At 36.3% G+C, this 21,109-nt stretch overlaps 1 protein-coding gene across 4 annotated transcripts in view; it reads right to left on the reverse strand.

The window, feature by feature from the left end:
• Positions 1-5,563: 5,563 nt before the first annotated feature.
• The window catches only part of LOC111142850 (suppression of tumorigenicity 7 like), a 59,061-nt gene continuing 43,515 nt past the window's right edge, over positions 5,564-21,109 (reverse strand). Inside the window, exons 12-14 of one of the 4 annotated variants that reach the window (XM_022496200.1) lie at positions 16,788-16,938; positions 12,255-12,347; positions 5,564-6,237 (exon numbers count right to left, since the gene is read on the reverse strand). In XM_022496200.1, coding sequence (XP_022351908.1) covers positions 6,059-6,237; positions 12,255-12,347; positions 16,788-16,938 — 423 coding nt within the window. In that variant the 3' untranslated portion in view covers positions 5,564-6,058. The remainder of the gene's footprint in view (positions 6,238-12,254; positions 12,348-16,787; positions 16,939-21,109) is intronic. The other 3 variants (XM_022496197.1, XM_022496198.1, XM_022496199.1) reach the window with 3 other exon arrangements.

Below are 21,109 nucleotides of genomic sequence, written 5' to 3' on the forward strand. Positions count from 1 at the left end.
ACTTTTATTCTTTTTTCCTCCTCTTTGAAAAGAAGAGTTTAGTACTCAGAAAAAAATGGATAAAGAAGTGTAACAGCAATATCACAAACTTCAGTCTGGTTCTTTTTGAAGAACAATCAGAATGAAGCATGAGAAATACCCCTAATAGAAGTAGAGAACATCTTTTCTCTTGCTAGAAATATCCCAATTAATTAAGAAAATCAAAATAGGAATATGCTAGACTGCCCAAATAAAGACTGAATTCAGTGGCACTAGCAAGAGAACAAAAATGTAAACATACAAAATGTTTTGACCTGTCACTCAATGGGCTCCTTTTGTTATCAGTAAGATCTCTGGGAAATGCCTCAGATATATTGCTGTGGAAATAGTATGGTTACAGAAAAATATTTTGTGGGACTACAAGCTTGGTTGCAATTCAAAATGTTTTAAGAACTATGTCAGTTCTTAGGAACTAAAGAAGTCTCACAGGTTTGAAAAGTAATCCATTTTCAAACAAAGTGAAGAAACTTGTTTTACTTGTTGGTTGAATTTCTGAATGTGGCCCTAAGTATTTAATAAAGAGGGATACAGGGGCGCCTGGGTGGCTCAGTGGTTAAAGCCTCTCTGCCTTCGGCTCAGGTCATGATCTCAGGGTCCTGGGATCGAGTCCTGCATCGGGCTCTCTGCTCAGCAGGGAGCCTGCCTCCTCTTCCTGTCGCTCTCTGCCTGCCTCTCTGCCTACTTGTGATCTGTCTGTCAAATAAATTAAAAAAAAAAAAAATCTTTAAAAAAAAATAAAGAGGGATACAACTTTCAAAGGTTTTTAGTATGAATGATATCAGATGGAGAATATAAAAAATCACTTCCTCCTATGAACAGGTTTCATGTCATGGTTATAACAATGGAAAATTAGGAACCTTTAGAAATAATATATTTTTCCACCGGTATATATCAATATAAAGTTATACTTATCTATCAACTCCCCTAAGTATGAAGACGGTCTTTGCCCTGAAAAAAAAAATGATGAGAATAGTGTACAAACCTCAAAAGTTTTGATCACTATTCAGTAAAACATACTTGGCATTTATTTCTGCTTATTATTTTTTTAAATGTAATTTGGGGAGAAAAATGTTAATTATTTTTGGGAAGGGGCTGAAGAAATCCCAGTGGAAAATTCCGTAGAAAGGTCTTTTGTTAGCATAACATCTGACCTTCTATATCTTTGGAAATCATACAACTTGGCTAATGTAGTCCTTAAAGAATTAATCAAGCAGATTGTTAGGCCCTAGTTACACTGGAGCCAGCCAATTATGAGTTGCTCAGAAATTCATCACTGGCATGTCCAACCACATTTTCCCACATAAAGATTAGTAAAAATATGTGGAAACAGGCAGGGCCCATTCCCACCTCAGCACAGCTACAGTATGTGTTCAGTGAAACAGATTTCAACAAAGTTTTGCTTTAGTGAAACAAACTATTTATTTGGGAATTTTTCTGATCCCTATCTTTGCCCACTAACACCTTTTTCTGCCAGGTTGCAAAGGTTAGCTATTCTATTTCATTAAAACCCAACTAGGGGTTTTTATATGCAAACACACTTCTGAATTCAAAGTACTAAAATCACATGCTACAAGCCTGAATTCATCAGTAAGTCAGTGAAACCTCCAAAGACCATCTACAGTCTTCACTGCTGTGATAACGGCCTCCCAAGACTTAGTAAGAAGAAAGCTTTTCTTGCAGGAGAGAAATGAAAGGGGCCAGGCTAGATGAAGATTGGTTCTCTAAGGAGAGGGCAGTGCTGCTCTTAAATAAAGAAGCTCCTTTCAGATAAGCAGAATCAGATTCCAGTTCATTTGGTTTGCTGGCTACCCTTACTTTGAACTCTCATATTTAACCCAGCAGGCTTCAAAGCAGGTGAGAAAATGACCTACCACTTAAAAGCACTTTTTCCTTTTTCAGGAATTCTGGCCTTGGAGAGTATCAGCTCTGATATCAGCACATTCCACATCTCCAGGGATTTATGCAATTTTTTTTTTTTTTATTGCTCTATGTCGAATATCAGACTTGGTTTTCATCTCAGCCAGGAGAAAAATCAAGAAAGAAAGACCCAACTTGCTGAAACTGAAGTCTTATTCCACACAGCTTCGTACATGCAAAAGATAGGGCACTAAAACCACTAACCATTCTAATTACTCTTCCATTTATCTCAATCTGAGGCACGGTGAGGATTATAAAAAACCATTAATCCCTAGTGCCTTGTTTCACAAAAAAGCAATTTTTGTAACAAACGTATTTTCACAAATTCAAATTAAATTTAGTCTATCATATGAGCTAATATAAAAATATATCAGATGAGGAAGAGACCATGATAACAATGGAAAAAATTTAGGCAATTTTCTTAAATTGCTTTGCCTGACTAAATAGATTAATTTCCATTATATTTGGCTATCAAATATCTGACCTAATTGAAAATCCTAACATAGGCAGTTTGCAATTTTTCAATATTTGATGTTCTACAAGGCAGTCTGCCAGGACCTACAACCTGAAACATTTCTCCACTTTTGGTGGTACAAATACACATAATGTACCAGCAGTACTGTTTAAATGACACCTAGCCACCATTTATACTGCAATTTCTATGGGGAAATACATTTTGAGTTTACTAGCAGAACATAGCTCCTCCCAACCATGAGGGGGTTAGGATTTCTCATCACAGCTGCACTTTGGTGATAATGATGACAATGATGGGTGGCGACAAGAGTAACACTTCCCTAGTTTCTACTGTGGACAGACATGGTTCTAAACACCTGTCATATTTTAAACTCATCTAACCCTCACAAGTGCCTATGAGGGGGAGAAATGGTTAAGTAACTTACCCGAAGTTGCACAGACAGTAAGTGTCAGGGCTGGAACTCAAAGGAAAGCAGTCTGGCTCCAGAGCCTATGCTCATTGCTATCCCGTAATGCTGCGCCTCTCTACCTGGAAGAGGTGGCACTCTCCAGGCTGTATAAATTCCTCCTGTTGCAGGGAGAGGACAGCAGGGCTTCTCAAGTTTTAAAAGTGCATATACGATCACCCGCGGGTCTTGCTAAAATGCAGATTCAGGAAGTTGCTAGTGGCACCGGAGGTTCTGCTTTCTAACAAGTTTCTGGGTGATGGTGAAGCTCCTACTGCATAGGCCATTAAGTAAATAGGGAAAGAAGTAGAATTTGAGCCCCTAGCTCCCTCCTGGCTAGCCGGCTGGTAGGCATTTTTACCCTGTGTTTATAAGCTGAGGATTGCCTGCATGTAATCACTTTTCATAAATTCTTCAATGGAACCTGCCCTTGGTACTGCTGCATGGCAAATATTGGTGTGCAGGTACCTTGAGTAAATATTTAGCTTTTAGGAACTAAAACATGTAAAGGCCACTGGATAAAATGTGGCTATAAAAGTTTGCTGTGAGGCACATTTTTAACTATATGCGACCAACTATACAAATATCTAAGGATGGTAAATAAATGCCTGTTTATTGCTCGCTACCTAGAATCACAGTAAATTAATAACTTTTGGTCTAAAAAAGAAGCTTTCAGTTTAAAATGTACAATTATTCATTCTCAGACTCTGCTAGAGGAGTGCTAAGGAGCCTGTGCTATGTAATCTTCAAGACTCTCTTGGAGCATCAGCCATGTCTCAGATAAAGACAGATACTACATACTAACATTGATGGTTACAGCGGACGGTGAATGCACCCTGCACTAATTTTAACCGGTATCTCATGGAAGTACACGACTAACATATGCTACATATTGATTCTAGATTCTAAATCTCTCCCTCACTCCATTTTACCTCCTTTCCAATGCCCTGAGAGAACTCCAAGGACCATCCCTCCCACCGCTTGCCTGTGATCTCAAACACACAGCTGCATATATTTTTCCAGTTCTTAAATGGATGGGATTCCCTTTCCAGTCAATTTTTTTCCATGCCAGAGTACACAGTAAGGTCATCTCAGTTTGAGATGCACTCACTCCCCAGCCAGCACCACTGCGAACAACAGTTGCCGTATGATCACTACACTTCGCTTTTACACCAAAAGGAAACAGTCAGTTTCCAACCCAAATATCTATACTCCCTGAACAATAGTGGAAAGTCATTCTCCTTGAAGACTGACCCAGAATCAAGTGTAGTCTCAGACTGCTAGGCCTACTGCCAGTGGCAACTTAACACATTATGCAGCTGACCTTCAGGGAAAAAGGGAAACCAGTGCTTTTACTCCTGGTGCCAGAAGAAAACCAACTAATCTTTAAGGCACCAAATAAACTGTTCTTAAGGCAGCAAAAAAGACTGTGAGGAAACAGGGAGTTAGAACAGATGCATATAGAGAAAAATACAGAAATTACATTGCTGAGTAAGGGCTAGTGTTTCTACAGTTCCCAGTGCTTTTTGATTTGGGACTAAAATGAATTAGCATTTTCCTTCTGTGTTTGAAAATGTGAAGTTGTATAAGAAAGACCCATTTTTATCCAAATGGCCAAAAGACATATGAAAGTGTTCAACATCACTCGGCATCAGGGAAATACAAATCAAAACCACAGTGAGATACCACTTCACACCACCCAGAATGGCTAAAATTAACCAGTCAGGAAACAACAGGTGTTGGTGAGGATGTGAGAAAGGGGAACCCTCCTACACTGTTGGTGGGAATGCAAGCTGGTACAGCCACTCTGGAAAACAGTATGGAAGTTCCTGAAAAAGTTGAAAATAGAGCTACCCTACCTACGACCCAGCAATTGCACTACTGGGTATTTACCCTAAAGATACAAACATAGTGATCCGAAGGGGCACATGCACCCCAGTGTTTATAGCATCAGTATCCACAAGAGCCAAACTATGGAAAGAACCCAGATGTCCATTAACAAATGAATGGATAAAGAGGATGTGGTAATATATATATATATATAACCACATCCTCTTTATATATATATAATGGAATATTATGCAGCCATCAAAAATGAAATCTTGCCATTTGCAACAACATGGATAGAACTAGAGAGTATTATGCTAAGCAAAATAAGTCAATCAGAGAAAGACAATTATCATATGATCCCACTGATATGAGGAATTTGAGAAACAAGACAGAGGATCATAGGGGAAGGGAGGAAGAAATGAAACAAGATGAAACCAGAGAAGGAGACAAACCGTAAGAGACTCTTAATCTCAGGAAACAAACTGAGGGTTCCTGGAGGAGAGGGGGATGGGAGGGATGGGGTGGCTGCGTGATGGACATTGGGGAAGGTATGTACTATGGTGAGTGCTGTGAACTGTGTAAGACTGATGATTCACAGACGTGTACCCCTGAAACAAATAATACATTATATGTTAATTTTTAAAAAGACCTGTTTTTAAAGGCTTATCAACTTAAAGGGACTTCTCTTTGGTAATTTTACTTTGAGCCAGTGACATTAATTACTAAGTTTGTGTAGAAGAGTAAATAATCGTGGGATAGTCTAATATCGGTCTTCACATACCATCTGGACTCGGCTCAGGAAATGGGGAAGTAGTTCAAATTAAAGGAAAAAATGAGAATAAAGGTCTATCCATGGTTCTACACCCAAGGTTGGGGAAGGCCAATTAAGAACACACAGATACAACAGTGAGAAGCTTTGAGTAAAGAAGCACATTCTGTACCCAGGCGAATGCTCCATCTGTCCATCTTACCTACTTACTCTCCATCAGCAGACTTTATCATTAATAATTTCATTTAAACAGAAAAATTGAAATAGGAAATTGTTTCCCAAATAGGGATTTTTTTTAAAATGCCAAAAAGAAAGCATTGAAAAGAATTGGGTTATTCCTTAGCTAGGAACAGCGCTATATTTACCACCAAAAGTGATCTACAAAGACCAACTTTATCATGTTGTACCATTGTATTCTTTAAACTTTTAAGCAACAAAAATATAGCTCAAGTCACCAAAAACTTATGTTTGACATATTTATGGAGCTACTTGACAAATCAATTCCTGTAATTTACGGTAACAAACATCTTCCCCTGATCAGCTGGTTTAGCACAAACAGATCAGAGATGGTTTCTTATGTGTTTTACAAATACTCTACACAAGTCCTTGAGATCATACTTACAGCTTTAGCAAAAACACCCATGATTTCAGGAAACTGGTGTGTGAGAAGAGCTATCATTGCTGTAGAAGAACACAGTCCTGCTGTGAAATGGATGAAAAAAGGAAGCTCCTTCTTTGGATAAACAGAAACATGATGAAAGGCTGCAAGGGAGAAAAGGTAGAAATGGATTTTATTGGAGAATAAATATAGTGTAAGCCAGTTTTGGTATTTTCAAACAACGTTTGAAACTAAAAAGGAAAATAATTGTTTTAAAAAAGAACAAGGCATCTCTGGCTAAGTAAGGTAGAAGAAAGTTATCCATTATTTATTCCAGCAGCAACGGTGTATCTACAGAGCCGGATGACTGTGCCAGCGATGGGAATAGGATGGCATCGTGGGAAAGAACACTAATTGTAAAGTCATGCTGAGGTGATTTGAAAAAGAGCTTTGTCACTTATTAGCTGTGTGATCATGAATAAGCTGCTAAACCCTCTCCTAGTTGCTATGGAGTTGTTATGATGAACACTGTAAGTCCCTAAATGTGAGTTGTCATAATTCTTTCTCTTCGGGAGTTCGAGAGACAGAAGTGTGGTTGCAGATTTCCCAGAGCCATAATTTTACCCAGTTATTAATAAATGTTCTATGTGTGGCATTTCATAGAGCACCATAAAAACTGAACCAGAACACCAAAGCCCTAGGATTCTGAGCATAAATGAAGTCCCTTGTCTTATCTTATCACATTCCCACATTAACTCAGGTATTATTTTTCTAAGGACTGGATATTTCATTACTAATAGTATTCAAGTACTTACATCTTACTTGAAATTTGATTGAAAATACCTGAATACCAATGCTGACATGAGCCTATTATCATGCTTGGCACACAGTAGGTGCTCAATAAATATCTGTTAAACTGAGAACTATTCTGGGACTTCATTAGTCCAGGAAGTTGACTGCTTAGGGCTGGACACAAACCCAGGAATTCCTGATGTAATATCCTGCATAAGTAAGGGATGACTAATTCAGTGCTGAATCAAGGTCAGCTATAAATTTCACTTTTTTTCAACATAATGATTCACAGAGAAGATTACACCTAAGTTTCCTTTGGTAGCCATATTTTTTATGTCTTATACTATGCTTAAAAGTATAAGCCAAAAACTGAACTCATTAAAAATCCAGAAAATTTCCACAGGCTTGAGTCACATTTAAAGTAAAAGCACACCAAATCTGAATTTTTTTTTAAAAAGTTATAAACATTAGAAGCTGTGGACAACACTGTATTTTCAGGACCCAAAAAACCAGCAGTCCCTTTTGCCCTGTCCCTCAAACATAAGAGGTCAACTTCTTCCAGCAAACCAAGGAAATAAGCTATGGTACTTGCAAAGACAGGGAATACCAATGTATATGTATACATTATGTATACCAATGCTTACTAAAATTCCTATCACGTGAGAGACAGCAACACTGATAATTAATTAAACTGTATAGCATTTTATGATTTACAAAGTGCTTTAATTTATATTAGTTTTATTTTTTCAACAGCCTTAAGAGATAGACAGTATTATTTCCACTTTACAAGGTAGAAAACGATATAGCTTTAAGATAACTTATATGATAAGATAACTTAAACGATATAGCTTTAAGATAACTTCCTAAAATACAAGCCTTTTATATTATAGGAGACACCTAATTTTTTCTTTTTGGATTGCTTTCTTTCTTTCTTTTTTTTTTTTTAAGATTCCATTTATTTATCTGACACAGAGAGAGATCACAAGTAGGCAGAGAGAGGGGGAAGCAGGCTCCCCGCGGAGCAGAGAGCCTGATGCGGGGCTCGATCCCAGGACCCTGAGATCACAACCCAAGCCGAAGGCAGAGGCTTAACCCACTGAGCCACCCAGGTGCCCCTTGGACTGCTTTCTGTAGATTCGTTTGTCAGTCAATGTTTGGCCAATACATCAGTATAATGGATGACTAGTACAGAAACACTCCCTTGGACGTAAAGTTCAAATTTCATCACTGGCTTGTAGAGAAAAATTTATCAGGAGGCATAAAAGACAACTAAATAGCTATGTGAACTAAGGGAACAGTTCAAGTCTGAACTTATGAGGTTCATAAGCAAATTCCAGAATGCTGTAAGTCATATCAAGGTTGAAGGAAAATTGAAAACAAAAAAACATTAAGTACTCCTGGGTATTAGAACTCCACATTATTAAAAATGTGTGCATTCTACCACAGTCCGAGACAGACAAATGCTCTCAGAACAAATAATATAATCAAACAAAACCCCCAGCATATCCCTCCTCTTCTATCTCCTGGATTTGCAAATGTGCAAGTACTCTAGAAATAATAAAGGCCTGCTAAAAAAAGCAAACTCTCCATTCTTGTAGCCTGTGACTCTGGCAGTACATAATAATTACCCTGATTTTATTCATATTACTATGTAAAATTGGCCTTATATCAGGGAACTTTTGTAATGATTTGGGGGAGGCATTATATTAGGCTAAACGTATTAACCTAATATAATACACTCATGCATACTGATGTTCCATAATTCCGAAGACTGATTTCTTTGCTTAAATATCCTTGTTTCTATAAATGGAAAAACAACAAGAACAACTACTACCAGCACCACTGTAGGAAAGAAAACAAAATTTCTTTCACTAATGACCTTCTAATTGCCAGAGTCAATGGATTCTTCATAGTAATCACCTTCCTTGATATCAGATACTCCTCCTCACTTGGAAATTTTTCCCTCCTTTTAGTTCCTAGCCTATCTAGTTCTGGTTCTTGTCCTGTCTCTCTGACCACTCCTTCACTGAATCTTCCCAACACCTTATCAGCCACCCATTCCTTCAACATTTTTGTGCCCTCACGGTTCCACTCTGAGTTTACTTCTCACCTACACAGTCTCCTTTAGTGATTTCATCCATGCCCAGAAAATGAGGATTCCCAAGTTGGTTTGGTGATGTAGAGCAATGCAGAGAGAAAGAGAGAGTGGAGCCCCCAAGAGTCCTGTTTACACAACCTGACTCTGTCCCTAGGCCACAGCTAACTGCACCAGGAATAAACACCTGGATAAATCCATGCTCTCTCTCTTCCAGAAGTTTTAGAAGCTGGACTGAGATCTTATTCATGGTGTATTATTTGCCTGAACTGATGATGTGTAAAGTAGAGCCATGTAAGGGCATCAAGTTTGGTACATGAGTGTCCAAGAAGGGAAAGCCGAATGACAAAGATAGAAAAATGAAGCAGACACACTGAGAGTAGCAGAAATGAGAGCTCATACAGAGAGGAGATGGAGTTGGGAAAGGAGAAAAAGAGAAGTGTGAACAGGAGAGACAGAAAAAGGCAGCCAGAGATAGAGATATACAGATAACTGACTCCTAGAAATCCTGATAGCCTTCTAGTTTCTGGTTCTAGTGCCTTCTGAGGTCTGACTAGAATTGCTGCCTTTGGATTCTTTGAGATAATCCAGTCTTCTCCTATCAAATTCCTTTGAAGTTTAAAACAGCTATTACCCAAAGAATACCTACAACATTTACTATTTATATAATGTACATGTATTTATATACATATATATCTTATAAATATATCTTAGGCCCACATATTATTTAGAGATATAAAAAATTAAAATGTGTGTATATATAGGTACTAAATAGATTATATAATAAAATATTTAAGAATGCGTTCATACACACGTGCACACACACACACACACACACATATCTGGTATACATGCAACATACTCAAAGCCTGAATTTATTTACTTCCCCGCACTCCTGTTCCCAAACCCGCTCTTCCTGCTGTATAATGGATTTCCCATTCTTCAAGTCAATCAAGTCAGATTTGGGAATCATCCCTGGCCTTAGAGAGATAGGCACTCCCCATTCCAGCTTCCTTATAATCTATTTCATATATGCAGCACTTAACACATGGTTTATCAGTTTTTCTATTAACTCGTGAGCAGTTCAGGAGTTTGGAGTAGGATAAGGAGGAAAAGGTACTAAAATTTAATATTTTTGCTGGGTACTGGCAATGTATTTGGCCCATTTATGACATTAAGGAGGGCACTTGATGTAATGAGCAGTGGTATTATATGCAACTGATGAATCACTAAACTCTACCTCTGAAACAAACAAACAAAAAAAGAAATTAATAAATTTGACTAATTAAAATATTTACTGAATATCAATTTTCACTGTGAACATTATAGAGATGCATAGAGGGATGATAAAGAGAATCCTGGCCTCCAAGTTTACAATCTAGAAGGGGGAGGTTAAGAAGTACACGAAGTACTTTGAGAGTTCAAAGAAAAACAGATAACTTATCCCAGAGGATGGAAGAAAATAAAAGACCCTGGGAGAAAAATATCAGCATACTCGATTTCCATAATCTCTCCTATATTTTCATCTGTTTGTTTGGACTTTTCAGCTCACTATGTTTGTTGGCTGTAAAACTGCAACTTTCCTTCTTTGACTTGAGTTCTAATGGCCCCAGAACTGTAAAAACTGTGGCATGGGTTTATATCACCTAAGGAAATATGGTGCTAGTGTTTATAATCTTCAGCATGCTTACTTATTGGTTAAATCATAAAAAGAAATTACACATAAATTTACCAGTTCACAGAGAAGAAGCGTGAGTGGATAAGGCAGCTGAGACAAATAAGTATAGATCATTCTTTTGAGGTCTGGCTTCCTGAAAGCAAGGACTCAATGAGACTCTCAGCGATCATAACCCTATACACATCTGGTTCTGCCCCTAAGTCTGTGACTGCTCTTTTTAGAACTGGAAAGTGTAGTCCCTTCAATTTCATTCTTTGTAAAGATTGTTTTGGCTATTCTGAGTGTTGTACCTTTCCATATAAATTTTGAGGTCAGCTTCTCAGTTTTTGCAAAATCCCTCCTGGGATTTTAGTAGGGATTGTATTGAATCTGTAGATCAATTTGGAGAGAATTGCCATATAAATAATATTGGGTTTTCCAATTAATAAACATGGAATGTCTCTCCATTTACTTAGATTTTCTTTAATCTCTCCCAGAAAATTACATTGTTTTTAGCATACAAGACACATACTTCTTTTGTTAAGTCATTCCTAAATTGTTTGTTCTTTTTGATGCTACTGTGATTAGAAATGTTTTCTAAAGTTCATTTTTGGACTGATGATTCACTGCCAGTATATAAATATGCAACTAAGTTTTATATGCAGATATTATATCTTGCAAACTTGCTGAACTTGTTTATTAGATCTAAAGTATTTTTATGAATTTCTTAGGATTTCCTACAGAGAACATGATGTCATCTGTGAATAAAGACAGGTCTTCTTCCTTTCCAACATGAATTCCTTTTATTTATTTATTTTTTTCTGCCTTGATTGCACTGATTAGGATCTCCAGTACAATGCTGAAGAGGAGTGGGGAGAGCAGACATCCCTGCCTTATTCCTAATCATAAGGAATATTTATTTAAATCATAAAATCACCATTAAGGATGCTGTCAGCTGTGCGGTTTTCGTAGATGCTGTTTGTCAGGTTAAGGAAATTCTCTTTTATTCCTAGTTTGTTCAAAATTTTTACCATGAATGGTTGTTGGATTTTTTTGTCAGCCGCTTTTCCTGCATCTGTTGTCATTTATTCTCTTAACATGATGCATTGCCTTTTGAAATGTTAAAACACTTGCATTTGTGAGGTAAATCCCACTTGCTCTGGACTATAATCTTTTTTATATGTGGCTGGATTCAGTTTGCTAATATTTTGTTGACCATGTTTGTGTCTATATTCACGAGGGATATCCTTCTATAGTTTTCTTGTAATGTCTTTGGTTTCGGTATCAGGGTAATACTGGTCTCACAAATAAGCTGGGAAGTGTTCTTTCTTCCTTTCTTTTCTGAAAAGAGTTTGTGAAGGATTGGTAATATTACTTCTTCAAATGTTTGTAAGATGACTGCTTTTTTTTTTTTTAATATCTTCAATTTTTGTGTTCTTCATTCCATCTCACATAGCATTTTACCCCAAAAATACATGGGAATGAACTTATGCAACTATATCCAAGAAGTGGCTAAAGTAATATTTTAAACAGTATCCTGAACTTCAACCAAAGGCAGTTTTACTATGAGAAAAATACTACGGAAAAACAATCTCACAAGTACTTTTAAGTTTAGGAAAATTAGAATATTTACTTACTAGGTAACAGCTCTCTATCAGCAGTCTCTGTGCAGCTGGGATAAGGATAAAATAGATGGCCTTTCTCTAATGGATATGGAATCATTCTAAAAGCTGAGGAAAAAAAAATACACAGGTTGACATTCCATTCAGATTCACTTTCATCCCATACTACAGATTGAAGCTATTTTGGAGACATATCTTTATAAAACTTTCACATAGAATTTATTAATTTTTTTAGAGATACTTTTAGATGAAAGAAACAAAGTAAGCAAAAGAAGGACTAAGAGGAAGAATAAGATTTATTTAGAGAATAGAATGGTCTGGCTGGAATAAAACTAAAGGGAGTAATGGGTGATAAGGCTGGCTGGATCCTTCTTGCCTCTGTCTCCTGGCTATAAACACAACAGACTTAACTCTGTGGGTATGAATTCCTTTTCTTCCAGGAATCTTCATAAAATTGCCACATGTATAACTGTTGTGACCTTAACTGTTAGCAACCTATAAGAGTTCTCAACGGCTCCTAACTTCATGTGTTAGATGTCACTAAAATTTTCTACAAGCAGAATTTAACTTAGATCAGAGGTCACCAAAGCATCACCCATTGGCCAGACCTGGACAAATATATACATTTATAAATAAAATTTTATTAGAATACAGATGTTAAAACTGCTTGTTCAGGGGTGCCTGGGTGGCTCAGAGGGTTAAGCCTCTGCCTTCAGCTCAGGTCATGATCTTGGAGTCCTGTGATAGAGCCCTGCATTGGGCTCTCTGCTCAGCGGGGAGCCTGCTTCTCCCTCTCTCTCTGCCTACTTGTGATCTCTCTCTCTCTGTCAAATAAATAAATAAATAAGACCAAAAAAAAAAAACAATCCTGCTTGTTCATTTATATATTATGTAATGCTGCTTTCATGCTACAAGAGTTGGGTAGTTATAACCGCAGCTATAGCCACAGAGACTAAATACTTACCATCTGGCTCTTTACAGAATGAGTTTACCCAACCCTGATCTAGATTATCATCAGCTCTTTCAGACTTCTTAAAGAAGGAATCTTTGTTACCTACTCAACTAGCTGAGTATTCATAAAAATTGTGATAAGGTTTCTGTTTTTCCTTTACTGCTTAGCTCTATAAACTTCTGTCAAAACATGAATTTTGTTCTGCCACAATAAAAAGTAGGAAGTTGTCCAAAGTCACAGAACAAATCAGTGGTAACACTAGGAAATCATTCATAAAGAAGATTATTTATGAAATGCAATGTAAGTTCCATATTTACTGAAAACCTCCTATGTGCAAGGCAGAACATCAGGCACTGAAGATACATACAGGATCAATGAGATAGAGGACCTAGCTTTGAAGAGCTTATAGACTACTAGAGAAAAAGCAAAAGGAAGTCTAATTACCCAAAGACATTCCACTCCTCAGTTTTAGCAGTCCCAGGTTCATTAATGTGCATATTGTCAGTGGCAAGCACTGTGCCTGACCCTTAGCAAGCAGTTAATGCAGAAGTTCCCAAATTCTCTTGCTTCAAGGATACACAGTACCCTTCATGTCTCTGTTTATGATGTCCCTAGGCTGAAAGAAATACCTAGCAGTTCCCTTTACATAGTGGGTCCAATATACATATATATATTAAAGGAAAAATATATATATGTGTGTGTATATATATACATATACATATAAATTAAAGAGAAATATATATATTTTTACATATATATAAAATGAATCTATAAATATAAATATATAAAACATAAATATATTTATAAAATATAAATATAAATATATAAGATATATTTATATAAAATATAAAAAATATATATATATAAAAAATGAAGGGGAAAACAATTATTTCATTTTTTTAAAGGATTTTATTTTTTTTAAAGTAATCTCTACACTCAGTATGGGACTTGAACCTACAACCCCAAGATCAAGAGCGGTATGCTCTACCGACTGAACTAGCCAGGTGCCTCTAATGATTTAATTTTTAAACAATTACATTTTCTTACTAATGGCATGTATGGACCTCTTGGGCACCACATAACTTTTAAAACCTTGGAATCAGATTAGGCACTGCCATCCTCATTTCCTGTTCCACATTAATTTTTTTGTGTGGTACTTCTTTTAACCATAGCAATTAAGAAAAACCCAGCTTTGGGGGCACCTGGGTGGCTCAGTGGGTTAAGCCTCTGCCTTCAGCTCAGGTCATGACCTCAGGGTCCTGGGATCAAGTCTCACATCGGGCTCTCTACTCCACAGGGAGCCTGCTTCCTCCTCTCTCTCTCTCTCTCTGCCTCTCTGCCCACTTGTGATCTCTCTCTGTCAAATAAATAAAAATCTAAAAAAAAAAAAAAAAAAAAAGAAAAACCCAGCTTTGCAAAGCTATGACATCAAAAGTAATAGAGAATGGAGAGCCACCTAATGGTGAAACCTTCAACTATGCAGAGCTAACAGTTTGAATGATGCTTGACAGATGTTGAGTACTGCTGTTTCCACTGAAAATTTTAAATATCCCATGGCATGCTTGTGAATTTGCTACAATTCCCCAAGGTGCCTCAGTACAAAGTTTGGGAACTGAGGGGGTTAACCAATTCTAGTTAATGAGTATTGAATTTATTTTTGAATTTTTATTGATAGCAGGAGTGTACTTTTTTTTTAAATTTTATTTATTTATTTGACAGACAGAGATCACAAATAGGCAGAGAAGCAGGCACAGAGAGAGGGGGAAGCAGGCTCCCTGCTGAGCAGAGAGCCTGATGTGGGGCTCGATCCCAGGACCCTGAGATCATGACCTGAGCCGAAGGCAGAGGCTTAAACCACTGAGCCACCCAGGTGCCCCAGGAGTGTACTTTTCAAGACAATCATTATAAGAATTCAACTGACAAAATATTTTGATTAAGCTTTTTCATTTTCTAAGTGATTTTAGGAAGTTACAAATAAGGGATCTGGTAGTTAGTTGAAAAACAATCTAGTTTTCCAAAGAAGATACACAAATGGCCAGTTAGAACATAAAAAAATTTCAACAACACTAATTATTAGGAAAATGCACATCAAGCCCACAATGAAATACCACTTCACACCCATTAGTACGGCCATTATTAAAAAAAAAAAAAAAAAAAAAAGAACAAATGTTGCCAAGGAAACAGAGAAAGAGAAACCTTTGTGCATTGCTGGTGGAATATAAAATGGTATAGCTGCCACAGAAAATAGTAAGACAATTCCTCATAAAATTAAACACAGAATTATATAAGCTACTGGTTCCATTTCTAGGTATATACCCCAAAGAACTGAAAGCAGGAACTTGAACAAATACTTGTAATACCCATATTCATATCAGCATTATTCATAATAACCAAAAGGTGGTAACAACCCAAATGTCCACTGACAGATGGATGGATAAACAAAGTACGTATATACACACAGTGGAATATTATTCAGCCCTAAACAGGAATGATTTCTGACACGTGCCGCAACATTATGCTAGTGAAGTAAGCCTGATTTAATATGACAAACACTCATTATAGGATTCCACTATAGAATATATCCAGACTAGTCAAAGTCAGAAACGGAAAGCAGAATGGTTACCAGGGGCTGGAAAGGAGGGAAAAAATGGGGAGTTACTGTCTAATAGGTACAGAATTTTCAGACTGGGATGATGAAAAAGATCTAGGGATAGATGATGGTGATGGTTGCACAACAATGTGAATATACACAACGCCACTGAACTGTACATTTTCAAACTGTTAAAATGGGGGTGCCTAGCTGACCCAGTCGGCAGAGTATGCAATTTGATCTCAGGGTTGTGAGTTTGAGCCCCATGTTGGGTGTGGAGATTACTTAAAAATAAAATCTTTAAAAAATAATAAAAAAAAATAAAATGGTTAAAATAGTAACTTTTATGTTATGTGTATTTTACCACAATAAAAAAACAGATTTTTGGGGCGCCTGTGTGGCTCAGTGGGTTAAGCCGCTGCCTTCGGCTCAGGTCATGATCTCAGGGTCCTGGGATCAAGCCCCGCATCGGGCTCTCTGCTCAGCGGGGAGCCTGCTTCCTCCTCTCTCTCTACCTGCCTCTCTGCCTGCTTGTGATCTCTCTCTGTCAAATAAATAAATAAAAATCTTAAAAAAAAAAAAAACAGATTTTTAAAAAAGAACAAGAGTTGATACTAGTTGTGAAGAAAATAGTTTCAAGATGTAAAATCAGAAAATAAAACAAAAGTCCAATTTAAAAAATATTACAATAACTCAACCATATTAAAAAGACTATAAATCAAGGAATGTAAGTTTTCATTTTTTCCCTTACAAATATGTAATTTAAATGAACATACGGCAGATACTGTAACAGTTTCTCATTTCGCTCTTCCTAAATGTGGCATCATCGTAAGTACATTAAGTATTTCTCCTACCAATAAACCAAACAAACACCTCTGGGTTCACTTAGAAAGCAATCTGAAAAACAATATGTAGGGAAACTCAGACAATCTCATTTAAAAAGGCTGCTTGGGAATGCAATGAATAGTCTGAGAGATTAGTAGTACATTTGGAAAAGAATACTTACTGCCTTCCCACGTACACTGTAGAAGATTAAGAGCACCTTCTATTCTCTTCCAGTGCTGAAGATGGAAGAAAGCATAGGCGATTGCTTCACTATCACCCCGTTTCAGAATGTGTTCTGGAGGTAAAATTAGACTTTTCATCTCTAGTAAGTACTAGAAAGATAACACACACAAAGACATACCACAGAAAAATGAAAAATTAAATGTTAAGTTCAAATACCCACAAAAATGTAGATTCAAATTTTATAATGTCAATTTGCTTTAAAAAAAAAAAAACATTAAGCTGTGATCCGAAGGGGCACGTGCACCCGAATGTTTATAGCAGCAATGTCTACAATAGCCAAACTATGGAAAGAACCTAGATGTCCATCCACAGACGAATGGATAAAGAAGAGGTGGTATATATACACAATGGAATACTATGCAGCCATCAAAAGAAATGAAATCTTGCCATTTGCAACGACGTGGATGGAACTAGAGGGTATCATGCTTAGCAAAATAAGTCAATTAGAGAAAGACAACTATCATATGATCTCCCTGATATGAGGGAGAGGAGATGCAACATGGGGGGTTAAGGGGGTAGGAGAAGAGTAAATGAAACAAGATGGGATTGGGAGGGAGACAAACCATAAGTGACTCTTAATCTCACAAAACAAACTGAGGGTTGATGGGGAGAGGGGGGTTGGGAGGGGGGGGTGGGGTTATGGACATTGGGGAGGGTATGTGCTATGGTGAGTGCTGTGAAGTGTGTAAACCTGGCGATTCACAGACCTGTACCCCTGGGGATAAAAATATATTGTATGTTTATAAAAAATAAAATTAAAAAAATTAAAAAAAAAAAGAAAGAAACACAGAGAGCAAAAGTCTTAAGAATATTTGAAAATAGAAATGTGAATGAAATATATGAATGAAAATTGTATGGAAGTGATGAATCACTGAATTCTATTCGTGAAACCAACATCACCGTGCATGCTAACTAGAATTTAAATAAAAACTTGAAACAAAACAAAAAAAACCCAAAAAACAAAAAACATTAAGCTTGTTGAGATGACAAGAGGGTCACACTGATAACATGTATATAAAATGCTTCTATATGCCAATTCCAAAGATTAGAATATTCCTAAAGTCAAAAATAAGGGATAAATGGCTTATTTATGATCTTGGTAAATATGTAATGGAAACTCATGCTGAGGAAATAATGTGAGAATAAATATCCATTTTTCCAAAAGAGAATTAAGTATAAAAATCATAAAATACAATTTTGGAACAATATTTTGTGGTGACATTCAATTCTTTTTTCTCTTGTTCTCATTTTATAAATGGGGGAACTTAATTGTGAATACATTCAATTAAATTAATATCTACTGAGAGCAAAGCACTATGTTTGTTAGGAAACACTAGATTCTCTGGAGCGTCCTAATATAATGAGAAAGACAGATTTCTTAAGTTAATAATTATAACAAGACTCTGCTGAGTGTTTTACTAGAGGTATAAACAGTGTATGTAAGAATTTGGATAGAAGATACTTTTTTTTTAGCTTTTTAATAATAGCTTTATTGAGATATAATTCATATTTTACAATTCACCCAATTAAGTGTACAACTCAAAAAAAGTGTACAACTTAATGGTTTTTAAATATATTCACAGATATGTACAACCATTATCACAGTCAATTTTAGAACATTTTCATCACCACAAAAAGAATCCCCCCCTCCTTCTTTATTACCCTCTAATCTCCATTCCCCCTAAGCAACCACTAATCCACTTTGCATCTCTATAAATTTGCCTGTTCTGGCTATTTCATAAAAAGAGAATCACATAATATATAGTCTATTTTAACCAGTTTCCTCCGCTCTGCATAATGTTTTCAAAGTACATCCATGTTATATACCAGTACCTCATTCCTTTTTGTGGCTGAATAATATTCCATTATATGAATATACTACATTTATTTATCCATTCATTATTTGATGAACATTTGGTTGTTTTCATCTTTTGGCTATTATGGATAATGCTGCAATAAACATTCATGCACACGTTTTTATGTGAACATCTGTTTTCATTTCTCTTGGTATATACCTTGGAATGGAAGTGCTGGGTCATATGGTAACTATACATTTAGGAGGTATTAATTATGATTTAGGAGTTAAGAATAAACCACTTGATGGAATTTGGGATTCGAATTGATATAAAATGATGTGTAAAACGTAGGTGAACAGATCAGGCGGCAGGTTGGGGAGACACAGCAGGCTGGAGTACAGGCCAAATTAAACAAGTTAAGAAAGCTTAGAGCAAGATACATTTAAGAAATTAGTGAGTGTTGGGGCACCTGGGTGGCTCAGTGGGTTAAGCCTCTGCCTTCGGCTCAGGTCATGATCTCAGGGTCATGCTCAGCAGGGAGCCTGCTTCCCCCTCTCTCTGTGCCTGCTTCTCTGCCTACTTGTGATCTCTCTCTCTCTCTCTCTCTCTCTCTCTTTCTCTCTGTGTCAAATAAATAAATAAATAATCTTTAAAAAAAAAAAGAAATTAGTGAGTGTGCCTGTTAAAGAAGTTATAGCCTATCAGTTCTTATTCACATATGAAATTAAATTATATCTTAAATTCTTAAAGAAAATACTTATCTTAATATTATAATCCACAACAAAAGCAGTCTAATTAAATGTCCTAATTACATGAAGAAAGATGCAAAATTAACCACTTGTACATCATCTTTACTATTAAAGTGGTCAACTTAAAACTTTTCAAAAAATGTTTAGTTAGCTAAATACTTCCTCCAAAGACTAAGACCAGAGTACCTTTCCCTACTAGACTGGTCTGAAACAACCTCTTGGGTTCTACATAATTCGATACCAAATTATGTGTCATAAGGTCCAAACCACATTAACTTCTGTTATAAAAGATAGAAAGAGAAACACTCCTAAGAAGTGTTGTAAATTATATATTCTCAAACTTTAAATTCTAAGTTCCTCAGGTTACACAAACTAAGGGGTAAACGACATAAATTTGAGCTGAAATTTGTGGCACTTTGTAAAACTGCTATAAGCAGGAAGAAACAAAAAGGTGTAGTGGTTTCAAAGTTGAACTTTAGTTTATCAGTCAATATATATGTACGCATTGTATTAATATAGCTAAAATAATTTTTTCTTTTTTATGAAATGTGCCTTTCCAGCACTCACTGAGTTTAACGCTCACCTTTAATTACGCTTACTCCTATACCTCAATAAAGCTGGGGGGGGGGGAAAGCATAGTTAATCTTGATGTCTCTGGCTCTCTCCTCAAAGTGTAAGAATGCAGTCTACTCATCAATTTATTTTAGCAGATGTCACAAGCTATGAGATTATTTACTAATCCAGTTTGGGGACTTAACATTTCCCATTCAGTTTCTTAAAGGAATGCAGCAGAGGTTGTGTCCTGGTCAAGCAAAGCCCATTTGCTGCCTGGCTGGGTTCTCTCCCCTTAGTGCCTTGGGCCTATGTTCAGGAGGGTAATATTCTTTCTAATCCTCTCTAATCCTTGCCCATTTTTTTAAAACACAGTAAAAGATCACTCGCACCAGGCAACTGTGGGAAAATGGACTCAAATAGCTGACCTCTGACATGACTCCTTATGTTCTTAGCAAGTGCACTAAGAGCTTCTTCAGTAGGAAGCAAAAAAAAAAAAAAGAAAGAAAGAAAGAAAGAAAAAAGCAGCAATCACAATGGAATCTCCATCATAAAAAGAGTATCTCATTTTCAGAAGAAAACTGTTTAAATACATAAATCAAGTCCTTTCTATTAAAATTCTGCTTCATTCTACAGGTAGAAGAGACAAAATATCCCAAACGATTTTCAGTGAGTTTTAGAATCCTGAAACTTTAAACCAAACCTACCTTGGTAGCAAATGGTAAGCCAAAGATATTCAGTTAACAATTATTCAGTCAAACTTAGAGAAAATATCAACTAAGTATGTCAAGAAAATCCTCTTTGTACAGCAACTATAAATCTATATTTTCACTGTTTAATGATCTGAGTGACAATTCAGATCGTAGTCAAACACATATGGCATCTTTATTAGGAACTGACTTCATGGGTTTATATTTTAAAATGTTTGCCCTTTAATCACTAAAAAAAAATCTTTCTTATGCTATCTTATTTTTTCATCATGTCTCACCTATAAGCAAATGTCCTTTCCAATCTGACTTTACAACAAAATAATTCTTATTTTCCTAATAAAACACTGAAATAAAGTTTCATCCTCAAAATTAAGGGAAATTTTTCAATTTAGAGAAAATATCTTTAAAATAGGTAATTATAGACTATAACTTATTTTATCTCCTTCACAAACT

This window comes from Enhydra lutris, unplaced genomic scaffold (genome assembly GCF_002288905.1).
Source record: "Enhydra lutris kenyoni isolate GAN:26980312 unplaced genomic scaffold, ASM228890v2 scaffoldscaffold9, whole genome shotgun sequence".
Taxonomy (NCBI): Eukaryota; Metazoa; Chordata; class Mammalia; order Carnivora; family Mustelidae; genus Enhydra; species Enhydra lutris.